The following is a 17,775-nucleotide window of genomic DNA, read 5'->3' on the forward strand; positions in this document are numbered from 1 at the left end:
TGTCTGTTCATTTCAATAGAAGACAAGGAGTTATTTTCATTCATATTGAATAGATGGCATCCTTCAGTCAACTGTGAAATTTGACAAAGAAGGAAAAGGCTTAGCTCAAAAAGAAAACATAAGCAGTTAAGGTTATTTGGAACACAGAAATATCCCCAATGTACGTTTGTCCTTTGTCCATGTATACCACAGTTTAGTCATTTACTGGCATAAATTTCCCAGTGTCCACAAATGTCTTAAATGCCTAGCCCCAATCCTTAAAATATATACCTTCAAATGCAAGAGTAGAAACCATGCAAAGCATCATGGGAATCATGATTTTCGACAGGGTAAGGAAGGAATGAATTTACTATACCATAGTGCTAGGGAAATTTAGGACAACTTACCACCCTTCATTCTACACATAAAGATGATGAGACTGGGATAGATGAAGGTAATTATTCAGGATCTCCTATACTTCAGTTCAGAAACCGACAGAGAAGGAAGGAAGGAAGGAAGGAAGGAAGGAAGGAAGGAAGGAAAGAAAGAAGGAAGGGAGGAAAGGAGGGGAGGGGGGACAGGAGGGGAGGGAAAAGAAAAAAGAAAAGAAGAGAAAAGAAAAAAGAAAAGTCTTCACACTAGACACTACACACCCTTTGGATGTAACAGAAACATACCAGAACAGCAACGAGTTTAGTGGACCAGAAAGGAGAGGAAAGGCAGCTGGCAGCATGACAGGGAGGAGTCTGAAAGGAGATTTCACAGATGTGCTCACAGATGTAGTCTTCCCATGTTTTTATTTCAATAAGTCTAGGTGTGCATAACCATTCACTTATTCTTTCATATCATTCAACAAATATTATTAAACTCTTATTGTGCTAAGTCCATAAATAGCTGTCTTTTTGGAACTTACCTTCTAATGTGAACATGTTCCCTCATACTCAGTGCCTCCAGTGATAAATTTACAGAAATTTGGGACTAAGATGGATAGCAGCAGTTAAGAAAATACACACAAAAAGTATTAAATTAGATCCTGTTAAAAATTGCATTTACCCAGGGTGCCTAGGTGGCTCAGTCAGTTAAGTGTCAGACTCTTGATCTCAGCTCAAGTCTTGATCTCAAGGTCATCAGTTCAGGCCCCACACTAGGCTTGTGCTGGGCGTGAAACCTACTTAAAAAAAAAAAGTTACATGTCCCACTACACATCCACCAAAATAGCCAAAAATAAAAAGACTGTAAATACCAAGTGTTAGGTTAAGAACGTGAAGCAAATGAAACCCTCATACATTGTTGAAGGGAACGCAAAATGGCAACCACTTTGGGAAAAGATTTGACGATTTCTTTTACAATTCAACGTACACCTTACATGTTGTATGTAAGTGATGAATCACTAGATTCTACACTGAAATTAATGTTACACAGTATGTTAACTAACTGGAGTTTAAATAAAAACGTGGAAAAAATTGGGGCGCCTGGTTGGCGCAGTCGGTTAAGCGTCCGACTTCAGCCAGGTCACGATCTCGCGGTCCGTGAGTTCGAGCCCCGCGTCAGGCCCTGGGCTGATGGCTCAGAGCCTGCAGCCTGTTTCCGATTCTGTGTCTCCCTCTCTCTCTGCCCCTCCCCCGTTCATGCTCTGTCTCTCTCTGTCCCGAAAATAAATAAACGTTGAAAAAAAAAATTAAAAAAAAGGGGGGGGGGAATATATACCTTACAAACAAAAATTCAAACATAAATACCCAAAATAAATAAAAATATATGTCTATTAAAAACTCATATAAGTACATTCAAGAATGTTTATTCATAACAACCAAAAACTTGAGACAGCCTAGGTGTTCATACACAGGAGAATAAACAAACTGTGCTATGTTCATGCAATGCATAATACTCAGCAATTAAAAAGCATAAACTATTGATACACACAACATGAATAAATTTCAAAATCATTATTCTGAGTGAAAGACATCTTACAGAAAAGTGTACATGTGATGTGATTTCATTTGTGTGAAATTCTAAAACAGGCAAAACTTCATCTCTGGTAGAAAACATTAGAAGACTGGTTGCCTCTGGGAAAAGGAATGAGGGAGCTTTCTGGAGAGATAGAATGTTCTAGGTCTTGATCGGTGTTTGGGTTACACAAGTGTATACATTTGTCAAAATTCATCAAATAATATACTTAAGATGTATTGTATTTTCAAAATTTTAAAATAACTCTACATAAATATCAAACTCTGGTTAATATATATATTCTAAAGCACAGTATTTAGAAGGAAGTATCTATGGTTGGCAAATTACTTTGAAATGCATCCAAAAAGTAAGATGGATTCCTGAATGAAAAAGTGGAAGGATATGTGACAAAGCAGGTAGAATAAAATGTTCATAGCAGAATCTAGGTGTTCACTATAAAAAGTGGGTGCTCACTGTAAAATTCTTGTGATTCTTCTGTTTATTTGAAATTTTTTATAATGAAATCTTGGGGGGAAGTTTCATATCATGTTTGTTTCACAGAAGAATTTCTGTTTTCAACACTAAATGTTTTTTTATGGTTTTATGTCAAATTCTGCCTTAGTGTTCTAACTTGGAACGCTATATATACAGCCTGTTAGATAGTTCATGTATTAAATCAGCCAGATAGAATCTCCTTGAAAAGATCTATCTGCCTGGCATGTTAATATTAGAGGTGGACACACTTGACTAATTAAGCTAATCCTAGAAAAATCAATAAGATGCCATCTAATTAAATTACAAATCTTACCTTTGGTTGTGCATGTCTGAGTGCATGAGACATGACTGAGAAAAGAATCCAAAAATAAACTTCAAAGCATTAAGGCAGAAAACTTCCAATTAACATAGCAGACTAATTCGTAAACAACAAAAAATAGTTCAAGGCTAACTCTTCAGATTTGGAAAATCAATGCCTAAGTTTCACATTTGATTGTTATCTCCTGGCATTCACAAATAAGAAAATTAGAGAAAGTAATTCATGTATTTGTTCCTGCTAACATTGCAGTGACTTTGAAGAAGACAATAATCCCAACACTTGTAAGGGAGATGGCCGTGTAGGGAGAGAATCTAGTCCCTGTCCCATTCTGGATAGTATTGGGTTCAATATATTTCCTTAATTTAAAAAGACCCACAGGTCCTAGGTCGGTGACCAAACTAAATCAGGTAATAGGAAATTAAATTGGAATTTGAAAAGTTAAAATGCAATCCATAAAATTAATTCTGTACTTCTTCAAGGTGGTTCTATTTGACATCCAGTTCACTGTAATATTAGTAAGTCCAAAGAAACTTGCTAGAAAAAATTGCAAAGTGGTAATATTTTTATTCTCTTGGCACACTGGTTTCATACCCTCCAAAGAGTTAATTATTTTTCTGTTCCACCAGGTTTTAAAAAAAATACAAACTCATATCCTTGAAAAGGTATTGAATTTCAAAATGAATGATTTCTTTCTAGATCTGTTTTTGAATATTGACTTTAACTGAAGTTTGATTCTTTGTAAACCTCCAACTCCCTGCTGCTTGAAGATCTGAAAACTGTAAACTTTTTCACAAGAAAATGACCACCCTTGCTCAAAAACTAAAACACGATTACCTGAAGTACAAATATTTATGTGGCACACCTAGACAAAAAAAAAAGCCAACTAGGTCTAGGATTCTGTAAACAGTACTGCTTTTCTGTGTCTACCCTAGAAACTAGAATTGCTAGATGGAACCCACTAAATCCAGTGCCTCTCTGCAATAATATATGGAGATGTTGTATATATACAGCACATTTTTCTTTAGAAATTCAGTGGTATATGGAATATACCAAGTAGTATATCTAATCATGCACAAAGATTACAATAAATATACAATGAGACTAATACCAACTTTCATTCCCACTTCACTATAGACTCCATGAAACCCTTAGCCAAATGTAATTAAGTGAATCTTTTTTTTTCAATATATGAAATTTATTGTCAAATTGGTTTCCATACAACACTCAGTGCTCATCCCAAAAGATGCCCTCTTCAATACCCATCACCCACCCTCCCACCCCTCCCACCCCCCATCAACCCTCAGTTTGTTCTCAGTTTTTAAGAGTCTCATGCTTTGGCTCTCTCCCACTCTAACCTCTTTTTTTTTTTTTTTACCTTCCCCTCGCCCATGGGTTTCTGTTAAGTTTCTCAGGATCCACATAAGAGTGAAAACATATGGTATCTGTCTTTCTCTGTATGGCTTATTTCACTTAGCATCACACTCTCCAGTTCCATCCATGTTGCTACAAAGGACCATATTTCATTCTTTCTCATTGCCATGTAGTATTCCATTGTGTATATAAACCACAATTTCTTTTTCCATTCATCAGTTAATGGACATTTAGGCTCTTTCCATAATTTGGCTATTGTTGAGAGTGCTGCTATAAACATTGGGGTACAAGTGCCCCTATGCATCAGTACTCCTGTATCCCTTGGGTAAATTCCTAGCAGTGCTACTGCTGGGTCATAGGGGAGGTCTATTTTTAATTTTTTGAGGAACCTCCACACTGTTTTCCAGAGCGACTGCACCAGTTTGCATTCCCACCAACAGTGCAAGAGGGTTCCCGTTTCTCCACATCCTCGCCAGCATCTATAGTCTCCTGATTCGTTCATTTTGGCCACTCTGACTGGCATGAGGTGATATCTGAGTGTGGTTTTGATTTGTATTTCCCTGATGAGGAGCAACGTTGAGCATCTTTTCATGTGCCTGTTGGCCATCTGGATGTCTTCTTTAGAGAAGTGTCTATTCATGTTTTCTGCCCATTTCCTCACTGGATTATTTGTTTTTCGGGTGTGGAGTTTGGTGAGCTCTTTATAGATTTTGGATACTAGCCCTTTGTCCGATATGTCATTTGCAAATATCTTTTCCCATTCTGTCGGTTGCCTTTTACTTTTGTTGATTGTTTCCTTTGCTGTGCAGAAGCTTTTTATCTTCATGAGGTCCCAAGAGTTCATTTTTGCTTTTAATTCCCTTGCCTTTGGGGGTGTGTCAAGTAAGAAATTGCTGTGGCTGAGGTCAGAGAGGTCTTTTCCTGCTTTCTCCTCTAGGGTTTTGATGGTTTCCTGTCTCACATTCAGGTCCTTTATCCATTTTGAGTTTATTTTTGTGAATGGTGTGAGAAAGTGGTCTAGTTTCAATCTTCTGCATGTTGCTGTCCAGTTCTCCCAGCACCATTTGTTAAAGAGACTGTCTTTTTTCCATTGAATATTCTTTCCTGCTTTGTCAAAGATCAGTTGGCCATATGTTTGTGGGTCTAGTTCTGGGGTTTCTATTTTATTCCATTGGTCTATGTGTCTGTTTTTTTGCCAATACCATGCTGTCTCGATGATTACAGCTTTGTAGTAGAGGCTAAAGTCTGGGATTGTGATGCCTCCTGCTTTGGTCTTCTTCTTCAAAATTCCTTTGGCTATTCGGGGCCTTTTGTGGTTCCATATGAATTTTAGAATTGCTTGTTCTAGGTTCGAGAAGAATGCTGGTGCCATTTTGAATGTGTAGATAGCTTTGGGTAGTATTGACATTTTGACAATATTTATTCTTCCAACCCATGAGCACAGAATGTTTTTCCATTTCTTTGTATCTTCTTCAATTTCCTTCATTAGCTTTCTATACTTTTCAGCATACAGATCTTTTACATCTTTGGTTAGATTTATCCCTAAGTATTTTATGCTTCTTGGTGCAATTGTGAATGGGATCCATTTCTTTATTTGTCTTTCTGTTGCTTCATCATTAGTGTATAAGAATGCAACTGATTTCTGTACACTGATTTTTTATCCTGCGACTTTGCTGAATTCATGTATCAGTTCTAGCAGACTTTTGGTGGAGTCTATCGGATTTTCCATGTATAATATCATGTCATCTGCACAAAGTGAAAGCTTAACTTCATCTTTGCCAATTTTGATGCCTTTGATTTCCTTTTGTTGTCTGATTGCTGATGCTAGAACTTCCAACACTATGTTAAACAACAGCGGTGAGAGTGGACATTCCTGTTGTGTTCCTGATCTCAGGGGAAAAGCTCTTAGTTTTTCCCCATTGAGGATGATGTTAGCTGTGGGCTTTTCATAAATGGCTTTCATGATGTTTAACTATGTTCCTTTTATACCGACTTTCTCGAGGGTTTTTATTAAGAAAGGATGCTGAGGGGTGCCTGGGTGGCTTGGTAGGTTGTGCATCCGACTTCAGCTCAGGTCATGATCTCACGGTCCATGAGTTCGAGCCCCACGTCGGGCTCTGTGCTGACAGCTCAGAGCCTGGAGCCTGTTTCAGATTCTGTGTCTCCCTCTCTCTCTGCTCCTCCCCAGTTCATGCTCTGTCTCTCTCTGTCTCAAAAATAAATAAAAGTTAAAAAAAATTTTTTTAAAAAGAAAGGATGCTGAATTTTGTCAAATGCTTTTTCTGCATCGACTGACAGGATCATATGGTTCTTATCTTTTCTTTTATTAATGTGATGTATCACGTTGATTGATTTGCGAATGTTGAACCAGCCCTGCATCTCAGGAATGAATCCCACTTGATCATGGTGAATAATTCTTTTTATATGCCGTTGAATTCGATTTGCTAGTATCTTATTGAGAATTTTTGCATCCATATTCATCAGGGATATTGGCCGGTAGTTCTCTTTTTTTACTGGGTCTCTGTCTGGTTTAGGAATCAAAGTAATACTGGCTTCATAGAATGAGTCTGGAAGTTTTCCTTCCCTTTCTATTGTTTGGAATAGCTTGAGAAGGATAGGTATTATCTCTGCTTTAAACGTCTGGTAGAACTCCCCTGGGAAGCCATCTGGTCCTGGACTCTTATTTATTGGGAGATTTTTGATAACTGATCCAATTTCTTTGCTGGTTATGGGTCTGTTCAAGCTTTCTATTTCCTCCTGATTGAGTTTTGGAAGTATGTGGGTGTTCAGGAATTTGTCCATTTCTTCCAGGTTGTCCACAATTTGTTGGCATATAATTTTTCATAGTATTCCCTGATAATTGGTTTTATTTCTGAGGGATTGGTTGTAATAATTCCATTTTCATTTGCGATGTTATCTATTTGGATCATCTCCCTTTTCTTTTTGAGAAGCCTGGCTAGAGGTTTATCAATCTTGTTTATTTTTTCAAAAAACCAACTCCTGGTTTCATTGATCTGCTCTACAGTTTTTTTAGATTCTATATTGTTTATTTCTGCTCTGATCTTTATTATTTCTCTTCTTCTGCTGGGTTTAGGCTGTCTTTGCTGTTCTGCTTCTATTTCCTTTAGGTGTGCTGTTAGATTTTGTATTTGGGATTTTTCTTGTTTCTTGAGATAGGCCTGGATTACAATGTATTTTCCTCTCAGGACTGCCTTCGCTGCGTCCCAAAGCGTTTGGATTGTTGTATTTTCATTTTCGTTTGTTTCCATATATTTTTTAATTTCTTCTCTAATTGCCTGGTTGACCCACTCATTCTTTAGTAGGGTGTTCTTTAACCTCCATGCTTTTGGAGGTTTTCCAGACTTTTTCCTGTGGTTGATTTCAAGCTTCATAGCATTGTGGTCTGAAAGTATGCATGGTATGATCTCAATTCTTGTATACTTATGAAGGGCTGTTTTGTGACCCAGTATGTGATCTATCTTGAAGAATGTTCCACATGCACTCGAGAAGAAAGTATATTCTGTTACTTTGGGATGCAGAGTTCTAAATATATCTGTCAAGTCCATCTGATCCAATGTATCATTCAGGGCCCTTGTTTCTTTATTGACCGTGTGTCTAGGTGATCTATCCATTGTTGTAAGTGGGGTATTAAAGTCCCCTGCAATTACCACATTCTTATCAATAAGGTTGCCTATGTTTGTGAGTAATTGTTTTATATATTTGGGGGCTCCCGTATTCAGTGCATAGACATTTGTAGTTAAGTGAATCTTATATGTTCTGTCCTAATCTTTATTATATTCTTTTCTGTTGCTTTGATTCCTGATTTTCTTCCTATCTGGGCTCTTAGGATACCAGTCTCTCTACTTTCAAATGTTCAAGTTAAGTACAGAATCTTTATCAAGTATATTTCTAAACTTGACTATTATATTAATCAAGTATATTATTATACTTAATTTTCTTCAATACTAAATTTCTAGATAAATTACCTGTTATACCTAAGAGAAATTTCCCTTTTAAGATTGAAGTCCGTACGTCTCTGTCCCTGTCCTGGTTTATATAATGAATACTGTAATAAGATGTAAGTAGAGAAGAGAGAGGAGGAACATATCTGCTATATTTTCTATAAGTAAAAATAACTATCTACACTATAAAAGGCTCTCCAATCTTTATAAATATCCTTGATCTCACAAATCACTAGTGTGGTACTTTAAAGATGCCCTCAAATTCTTTGCTGCTCCTCTCATTGTAAGGTGGATCCAAATATCCCTTTCCTCAACTTCTGAGGTATAAGAAACTGTATAGCTACTGTCAGGACTACTATGGCTCTGGGGGAAACCAGCCACCAGGTAAGAAGCCCATCTACTCTGACACTGCCATGGTATGAGGAAGCTCAAGCTTGTCATATTGAGAAGCTGCTTGAAAAAAGGATACCCAGCCAGCCCCAGCTATTCCAACTATGCCAGCCCAGGTTCAGACACATGAGAGAAGACATCTTGGGCATTCCAAAAAGATATAATGTGGAGAACAGAGAAACCCAGTCAACAGATTCAAGTTCCCAGACATTTGGCCTCAATAAGTCTGCCCAGTGACCACCAGTCATACAAGTCACCCCAGCTGAGGGTCCACTCATCTTGCTGGGCCATCTCTGCTGGGCTTTACATAAATACCCAACCCAAAGGTTTATGGGCCCTAATGAAATAGTTGTTTTATACCACTAAATTTTGAGGTTATCTGTTTTGCAGCAAGAGATAAGCAGAACACCTAGTAAACACCCTCCTTAGGACTAATTATTTAGTCATTTCACTATGTTTATTGAGAAGTTTATGTTGGTACACATGGTATTTGCTAATGTTTCCTATAGAAAGAAAATCTTGATTAGGAGGAAATGTGTTATAATTTAGTAGTGATCTGTACTCCCAAGCATAGTGCTATTTTAATGTGCTAATAAAAGGCAAAATGGATATATTTTCTTTTCACAGGTACCTGAGATGCTATTACTGGGCCGTTCGAACTTTAATTACTATTGGGGGCCTTCCAGAACCACAAACATCATTTGAAATTGTTTTTCAACTGGTGAATTTTTTTTCTGGAGTTTTTGTGTTCTCCAGCTTAATTGGTCAGGTAAATGGAGATATGAATCTCTAAATACATAATACTGCTATTTTTGAAAGGCTAATAAGTCTTTATAAATTTACAGAAGAAAAAATCAATCTTTCATCTATTTTAATGAATTGGAGGAGGATGCGAATGAGCCAACATTGCCTTTGAATTTTTAAACCATTAAATCTATCAGAAGACCTGTCCACAATGTCAGGTTAGACTCCCAGAGAAAGTCAAGTTTCTAAATTGACTTATTAACTTGGAATTTCCTGAAAAACCTTTAAAATCTCCCTTCTTTAATTAAACTTCAAACATTTTCATAAAATCCCTGGATTAAAATCAACTTCAGAGGTCATTTAAACCATAGGCTCCCAAATGCCATTTAGATAAATTTAATTAATAAGTCATTGGTTCATAAATGTTTACTATGGCATCTCTTTGTCCTTATTCTCAAGGAATCACAGTCTAGTAAGAAAGTTAAACAAACACAAATAATTACCGCAAGGTAGTTGGCATTTGCAAGGCATAGAACCCAGTATCTTTGTGCATTCCCAGATGCATAAGAAAAAAAAGCTGGACAACATAGTTTTTTAGAAGTTATACTTCCTTGGAAGGTACTTCATATGCCATATGTTTGAGAACAAAAAAGCCCCATGTTGAGATTTGTATGCTGGGTAGAGTTAGACAAATTCACAAAATGACTATTTGACTATTCCCACTAGATAAATTATTCTTTCTCATTCACCACACTCACAGTGGTATGAATAAATTGCATGCTTTAACAATATTTTGCAATAAAAGCTATTTTAATAACATTTGAAGCTGACCACAAGTAGTCAAAACTCAAATCCTACATCAATGAATATCAGGACCTGCTATCCATGGTAAGTACCAGAGGAAAGTTTGAAAGCTGTATTATATTAGTTAAGAAAAGGGAAGTTTTCCAGAAGTTTTCCTGGAGAAGAATGTATTTGCAACATCTTAATAAAACAGATAGGATTCAGTCATTATAGACAGATAGTCCAGTCAATCAGAAATAGTGTGTGAAAGATAGCAACAATATAAAACAAGTATGTTTGAGGAAATAGAAGGAGTACCAGCATGACTGGAGTGAAGGATGCTTGTAAATAAGGTTAGAGATGTACATAAAGACAAAATATTTTAGGGCTCTGAGTGTTAAAGATGTTGAACTTTATCTTAAAGGCAGTGGGAAGTCAGCCAAGGGAGAATTTTGAACAAAGGAGAAATTCAGGAAGATTATCAAAATATAATATGAATTGGAGGAGGTGATACTGTCTTTAAAAGTAGATTTTATTGGGGCACCTGGGTGGCTTAGTCACTTAAGTGTTGGACTCTTAATTTCAGCTCAGGTCATGATCTCATGCATTCTTGAGATCATGCCCTGTGTCAGACTCTGCACTGACAGTACAAAGTCTACTTGGCATTCTGTCTCTCCCTTTCTCTCTGCCCTTCCCCTACTTGCATGCACTTGCTCGCTCTCTCAAAATAAATAAGTAAACACTTTAAAAAGTAATAAAAAATAAAAAGGAGGTTTTATTATTATTTAGATATGGTGAAGCCAACAAATCAAGAGACAATTGGCATTGATAAGATAGTTTGTTAGACAAACAGACTCAAAAGGAAGGGTCACAATATGCCAAGGGAGACACATGGGAAGCACCAGGAAAGGAGCAGGTGAAGCATGGTAACAGATTTAGGATTGGCTAGTTTGGATAATTTTAGCAGGTTCTGGGATTTAAGAACTGTCTCTGTCTGGTACTTGGCTCTGGAGTGATTCGGTGGATCAGGTGGATAGTAGCCTGGAATATGAGAGCCCAATAAAGAAGGCTGTTGGGAGTATGGCCTCTACATTGATTACTTTGACTATAAAAGCCCACTCACAGTGGAGTTGTTTGCGATCTCTCGGAATCAGCTGACTCTGGACAGGGTAGTACCAGATATCAAAGCATCAAAATACAGAAAATAAAAAAACATGGTTAATACCATGATATATAGGGATATATAGGGATATGGCAACTCCAGCCTGAATATGGTAACATCATGGAGAGAGAGACTGTAAAGGAAACTCTAGAAAATATTCAGGTTTGGGAAGAATACACAAACAGTTAAAAATTATAAGTATAGGGGCACCTGGGTGGCTCAGTCAGTTAAGCGTCCAAATCCTGATCTCAGCACAGGTCTTGATCTCAGAGTCATGAGTTCAAACCCTACATTGGGCTCCACACTTGGCATGAAGCCTGCTTAAAAAAAAAACTTTAAGTATAAAATACCATAATCTTAGTGGCTCAGTCACCGCATCAATGACTGAAAATGGAAAGCTGGTTAATGCAATTAATTTGAACTTAAATAGCAAAAATAAAATTATTTCATAATTTCTCATAAAATTCTGTGTGAGGTAGCCATATCCCCTTCATTGCTGTCTCACTTTTATAGATGAGGAAACTCCAGTGTAAAGAGATTAAGAGGCATACCTAATTCATACATGTAATTCACACAGTGAAATGATACAGCCATGAAATGTTGATAGTAATAGTAAAATCTAACACGTATTTAGCACTTACTGTGTCCAAGTCAATGTCTACAAGATTAAAAAATTATATCTAGTTTGAGTTCAGTTCTTTTGCTATATAGTATGTGGTCTTTGGACTAGCAGCAGAAGCATCACTTGGGAAATTCAGATTTCAGACCTTACCCCAGAACTAAGGAATCAGAATCTACAGTTTAACAATATTTTCAGGTGATTTATATGCACATGAAAGTTTGAGAAGTGTTGCTTTACACACCACACCACACCACATCTGCCTTTACACTGAATTCGAGGTTCCAACAGGAACAGGAAGAAATATCAAGCCACTGAAAATGTAATACTAGAGCCTGCCACCCCCTCCTGTCACAAAAAAATATGATTGAGACAGGAGGTACAGATTTGTGGTTAAACTTTCACAGTGACTAAAAAATGCTGAGGAAAACAGTTAAAAACAAAAGAGAGACTGGGACAAAATCCCCATTTATTCAAAATTCCCATATATAACCACACCAAGAACTACACCCTGGATGTGATCATCACATTTTAACTACAATATTCTAGTCTCTGATACAATTAATAAAGACTGGCATTTTCTTCACCTAATGTGGAACACATCATGAAATACATGTATTCTTCACCTCACTACCAAAACCATCATTGCTGAAGGATAGCACATAAACCATTCAGATTCCTGTCACTATAGATTTTGGGCCTTCAACATTGATCAATAATGCTTTTAATTGTCCTCGGCTCCCAATTTAAACTTTATTAAATTTCCCAACCCAACCCCTAACGTCCCAATTCTCACGGCCTTAGGTGAGTTGGTAATGTTCTCCATCTGTCAAGAATGGCTTGTAAAAAGGAGATCTAGTAACTGAGGTTGCAGAAGAACATTTGGAATAGCCCCCAAGGAGGAAGTCAGAGACTGAAATAGATGTATCTAGTTTGACTATCTGCATAGCTCCTCAGCAGATACTTTTGATAAGAAGAACTTATTGACTCTAAAAATGGAAACTGAGGAAGGCACCACAATAAAAGAGCCATTTGAGGTAGACTTCAAAGAATGAGTAGTTTTTCCATAAGCAGAAAAGGTTCAGCTACTAGAATGAATGAGCGAAGTCTTGAGAATATAAAAGCAAGACTCTGGTTTTCCTCCGTATTATAAACCTACAGTCAAAGCAAATTTACAACCACTTGCTTCCCTCTATGTGAGAGGAAGAGTCAAGCTATATATCTTTTTTGTGCTGAGACCTTAAAGATCAGCTTTTAACCTAGAGTGGGTTTTTATGGCTGAGTTATAAACATCCAAGAACTAAAACCTGACAGTTCCTTAAGTATTGTCACAGCAGTAGATGATGCTTCAGTAATTTCAGCACATTTCAACTTCTGCTGAATACTGTGCCTTAAGCATGATGAGATTTGATTTTATCTGTCTAAACAACACAAAGGGAAGTACAGAGGTTGCAATTTCATGATGAATTGAGTCTATATAGCCAGCCACACTGGATAGTCTTGAAAGATTCTTTCAAAGTGAGACTCACCAAAATGGACTAAACATTTTGCCAGGTAATTGCTCAACTTTCCTTGTCCCTTGAATAAGCATAAGCTGTATAATTTTTAAAATATCAACTAACATCTTTTCAGTAATATACAAGTTTGCAAAGAAGATTGTGTGCAGATGCATGCATTATGTGTCTGAATCCTCCCAAAAACTTCACATGGTAAGACGGGTCCTATTGTTGTATGTATGGGGTCAAAAGGAGGATATGATTTGCCCATTGTTTTATGTGAATGATTGAAATTAAGACCCAATATCAGTGTGTTAAAAATCTAGTAGTTAGTGCATTAGAATGGAATGTACCTCATACAAACTCTTAATTCACCTGGGTTTGTAAAAAACTCTTTCAGTTCCTCTGCCAGGTGTGGAGTGACCATATTTGTGGTTTCAGATGCAAGATGTAATTGGAGCAGCTACAGCCAATCAGAGCAACTTCCGAAACAGCATGGATCATACCATTTCCTACATGAATACTTATTCCATTCCTAAGAGTGTGCAGAAGCGGGTTCGGACTTGGTATGAATATACATGGGATTCTCAAAGAATGCTAGGTAAGTAAGGCAGATTACTGATTAAATCCCTGTATAGCATGTCATATAATGGAAGTTCTGTAAGTTAGAAGCAGACACTAATTGGACTTGAACAAAAGACTGGAAAACAACTAAATGTTCTTCAAAGTATTAATTTAATACAATGAGATTTTTTTTCCTTAAATGCCCGGACATAACTTACTGGTTATGCAAATCCTGGAAGATCATCCACAGCTATTCCTGAGGACATGACAAGTGAGGAAGGGCAGCAAAAGGAGCAGTAACAGGTTCCTTCTTTCTCTCCAACTATAAATACTACTCCGTCACCTTGGTTTAGGAGGGAACTAAGGACAAATAACCCTTGGAAACAAGGGGTTATGTTTTTATAGAAAGGATTTTCAGATTTAGAATGAATATTGGAATCAAAATAAGGATATAATGTATCAATTCTTTTTTTCTAAATGGATGTAAGAAAACATAAAAATAATCAACTCTCAGAAATTTGTCCTATACTAGAGACTAAGAATGGGCAGATTTATTTATGGAACATTTAATCAGCCTGAAGGCCTATCATTTCATTCACATACAGACAAATCTTTAATGTATTCACATTCTTCATTGAGTTAATAAGCAAGTAAATAACAATAATTTGAATTTACTCAGCAATTTCTCTTTTAGATTCCATTCCAAGCTGAGCCACCTACCAATTATTCACAATTGAACAAGTCACTTACAGCCTGTCTGAGCTTCAGTTTTTCTGTTTCTTCTTTCTGCAAAGCAGGAATGAGAACACTTACCTTAGGGTTGTCACAAAGGTTACCTAAGATAGTGACAGAGCTCAGTAAGCTTTCAAATGCCACATGGTGGTACTCATTATTACTTGTCATCCCCAGGATGTTAGGGCTGGAATGTGTAGATCAAAAGACAAGAACTGGATCCTTTTTCCATCCAGGTAGTTCACTAGCCATTGTCCCATGATCACTAAACTTTATATCTAAAGTTTCAATAAACACAATGTTCTGAAACTATTCAGAACTATTATGTCATTTGTAGTTAAAATACTATACTTCTTTTCTCTCATTAAAGTGATAGTGCTATTGTGATATGTATGTATGTCCAATAGAAGTAATAAAAATCTAGAATTTGATGCAGCTGTTTATAAAAAGAGTTGGCATTTTGTTTCCTTAATTTAAAAAATTTTTCTTATACTTTGGTGACTTTTTTTAATTATTCTGCTTGTGGGTTTATGTTTTTGTCTTTGCAAAGATGAGTCAGATCTGATCAGTACACTGCCTGTCACCATGCAGTTAGCCCTCACCGTGGATATGAACCTCAGCATCATCAGCAAAGTCGACTTGTTCAAGGCAAGTGCTTTTATAATTAAGAGAAAAACACCATATCAATTTCTCTGTAAAGTCTAAGCTCTTACTGTATACAGATTTATTATTTTTATTGCCTTATGTTTTAACAAAATCAGCAATCTGGAGAATTTACGTGAAGTTAGAGTCAAATAAACTGGGTCTGTCTTTGGCAGATGACTTCTTTATTTTTTTTATTTTATTTTTTATTTTTAAAAATTTATATCCAAATTAGCATACAGTGCAACAATGATTTCAGGAGTAGATTCCTTAGTGCCCCTTACCCATTTAGCCCATCGCCTCTCACACAACCCCTCCAGTAACCCTCAGTTTGTTCTCCATATTTATGAGTCTCTTCTGTTTTGTCCCCCTCTCCGTTTTTATATTATTTTTGTTTCCCTTCCCTTATGTTCATCTGTTTTGTCTCTTAAAGTCCTCATATGAGTAAAGTCATATGATATTTGCTTTCTCTGACTAATTTCACTTAGCATAATACCCTCCAGTTCCATCCACGTAGTTGCAAATGGCAAGATTTCATTCTTTTTGATTGCTGAGTAAGACTCCATTGTCTATATATACCACATCTTCTTTATCCATTCATCCATCGATGGGCATTTGGTCTCTTTCCATACTTTGGCTATTGTTGATAGTGCTGCTATAAACATGGGGGTGCATGTGTCCCTTTGAAACAGCACACCTGTATCCCTTGGATAAATGCCTAGTAGTGCAATGCTGGGTCATAGGGTAGTTCTATTTTTAGTTTTTTTTTGAGGAACCTCCATAGTGTTTTCCAGAGTGGCTGCACCAGCTTGCATTCCCACCAACAATGCAAAAGAGATCCTCTTTCTCCACATCCTCGCCAACATCTGTTGTTGCCTGAGTTGGTAATGTTAGCCATTCTGACAGGTGTAAGGTGGTATCTCATTGTAGTTTTGATTTGTATCTCCCTGATGATGAGTGATGTTGAGCATTTTTTCATGTGTTAGTTGGCCATCTGGATGTCTTCTTTGGAGAAGTGTCTATTCATGTCTTTTGCCCATTTCTTCACTGGATTATTTGTTTTTTGGGTGTTGAGTTTGATGAGTTCTTTATAGATTTTGGATACTAACCCTTTATCTGATATGTCATTTGCAAATATCTTCTCCCATTCTGTCTGTTGCCTTTTAGTTTTGCTGCTTGTTTCCTTCCCTGTGCAGAAGCTTTTTATTTTGATGAGGTCCCAACAGTTCATTTTTGCTTTTGTTTCCCTTGCCTCTGGAGATGTGTTGAGTAAGAAGTTGCTGCGGGCAAGATCAAAGAGGTTTTTGCCTGCTTGCTCCTCGAGGATTTTTATGGCTTCCTGTCTTACATTGAGGTCTTTCACCCATTTTGAGTTTATTTTTGTGTATGGTGTAAGAAAGTGGTTCAGGTTCATTTTTCTTCATGTCGCTGTCCAGTTTTCCCAGCACCACTTGCTGAAGAGACTGTCTTTATTCCATTGGATATTCTTTCCTGCTTTGTCAAAGATTAGTTGGCCATATGTTTGTGGGTCCATTACTGGATTCTCTATTCTGTTCTGAGTGTCTGTTCTTGTGCCAGTACCATACTGTCTTGATGATTACAGCTTTGTAGTATAGCTTGAAATCTGGGATTGTGATGCCTCCTGCTTTGGTTTTCTTTTTCAAGATTGCTTTGGCTATTCGGGGTCTTTTGTGGTTCCATACAAATATTAGGATTATTTGTTCTAGCTCTGTGAAGAATGATGGCATTATTTTGATAGGGATTGCATTGAATATGTAGATTGCTTTGGGTAGTATTGACATTTTAACAATATTTGTTCTTCCTATCCAGGAGCATGGAATCTTTTCCCATTTTTTCGTGTCTTCTTCAATTTCTTTCATAAGCTTTCTATAATTTTCAGGGTATAGATTTTTCACCTCTTTGGTTAGATTTATTCCTAGGTATTTTATGGTTTTTGGTGCAACTGTAAATGGGATCGATTCCTTGATTTCTCTTTCTGTCACTTCATTGTTGGTGTATAGGAATGCAACCGATTTCTGTGCATTGATTTTATATCCTGCCACTTTGCTGAATTCATGAATCAATTCTAGCAGTTTTTTGGTGGAATCTTTTGGGTTTTCCATATAGAGTATCATGAGATGACTTCTTCTTTAGAAGCCACTCTCTCCTAATTGCGGTCAGAAAAGAGTTTTTCAGGCTCTTCTTGAATTAATTTAAATGTAATTAAGCTCTATAGCTTTATGTCTTTGCTACTATGCACACAATTTCCCATTTATTAATGTACCTTGGCAATGAGTGACAGACAAGACCCAAATTAGCTCTGGATTGGTCTGACAATCAGAGAATTGTGCCTAACCATGTCTTCTGTCACAAATGCTTTGGATTTAGAGTTTTTAGATGGCCAAATTCAAATTTAGAAGCTTTTGGGGGGGGGGGGGGAATGAATAACAAAGAAATTTTTAACTTTTGAGCGTCTTTAATTTTACTACTTTCTCCTCTTCTTAATGCAATGTACTGCATGTAAACTTTTCTCATTAACATTTAATTCTGTGTGTGTCATGGCACTGATTTAT

The 17,775-nt window shown here is 36.9% G+C and overlaps 1 protein-coding gene across 3 annotated transcripts in view; it reads left to right on the forward strand.

Moving 5' to 3' along the window:
• The window catches only part of CNGB3 (cyclic nucleotide gated channel subunit beta 3), a 151,763-nt gene that overhangs the window by 82,710 nt on the left and 51,278 nt on the right, over positions 1 to 17,775 (forward strand). For all 3 annotated transcript variants that reach the window (XM_045454542.1, XM_045454543.1, XM_045454544.1), the window contains 3 exons: positions 9,088 to 9,229; positions 13,706 to 13,865; positions 15,111 to 15,208. In XM_045454542.1, coding sequence (XP_045310498.1) covers positions 9,088 to 9,229; positions 13,706 to 13,865; positions 15,111 to 15,208 — 400 coding nt within the window. The remainder of the gene's footprint in view (positions 1 to 9,087; positions 9,230 to 13,705; positions 13,866 to 15,110; positions 15,209 to 17,775) is intronic.

The sequence above is a fragment of the Leopardus geoffroyi genome, chromosome C3 (assembly GCF_018350155.1).
Source record: "Leopardus geoffroyi isolate Oge1 chromosome C3, O.geoffroyi_Oge1_pat1.0, whole genome shotgun sequence".
NCBI lineage: Eukaryota > Metazoa > Chordata > Mammalia > Carnivora > Felidae > Leopardus > Leopardus geoffroyi.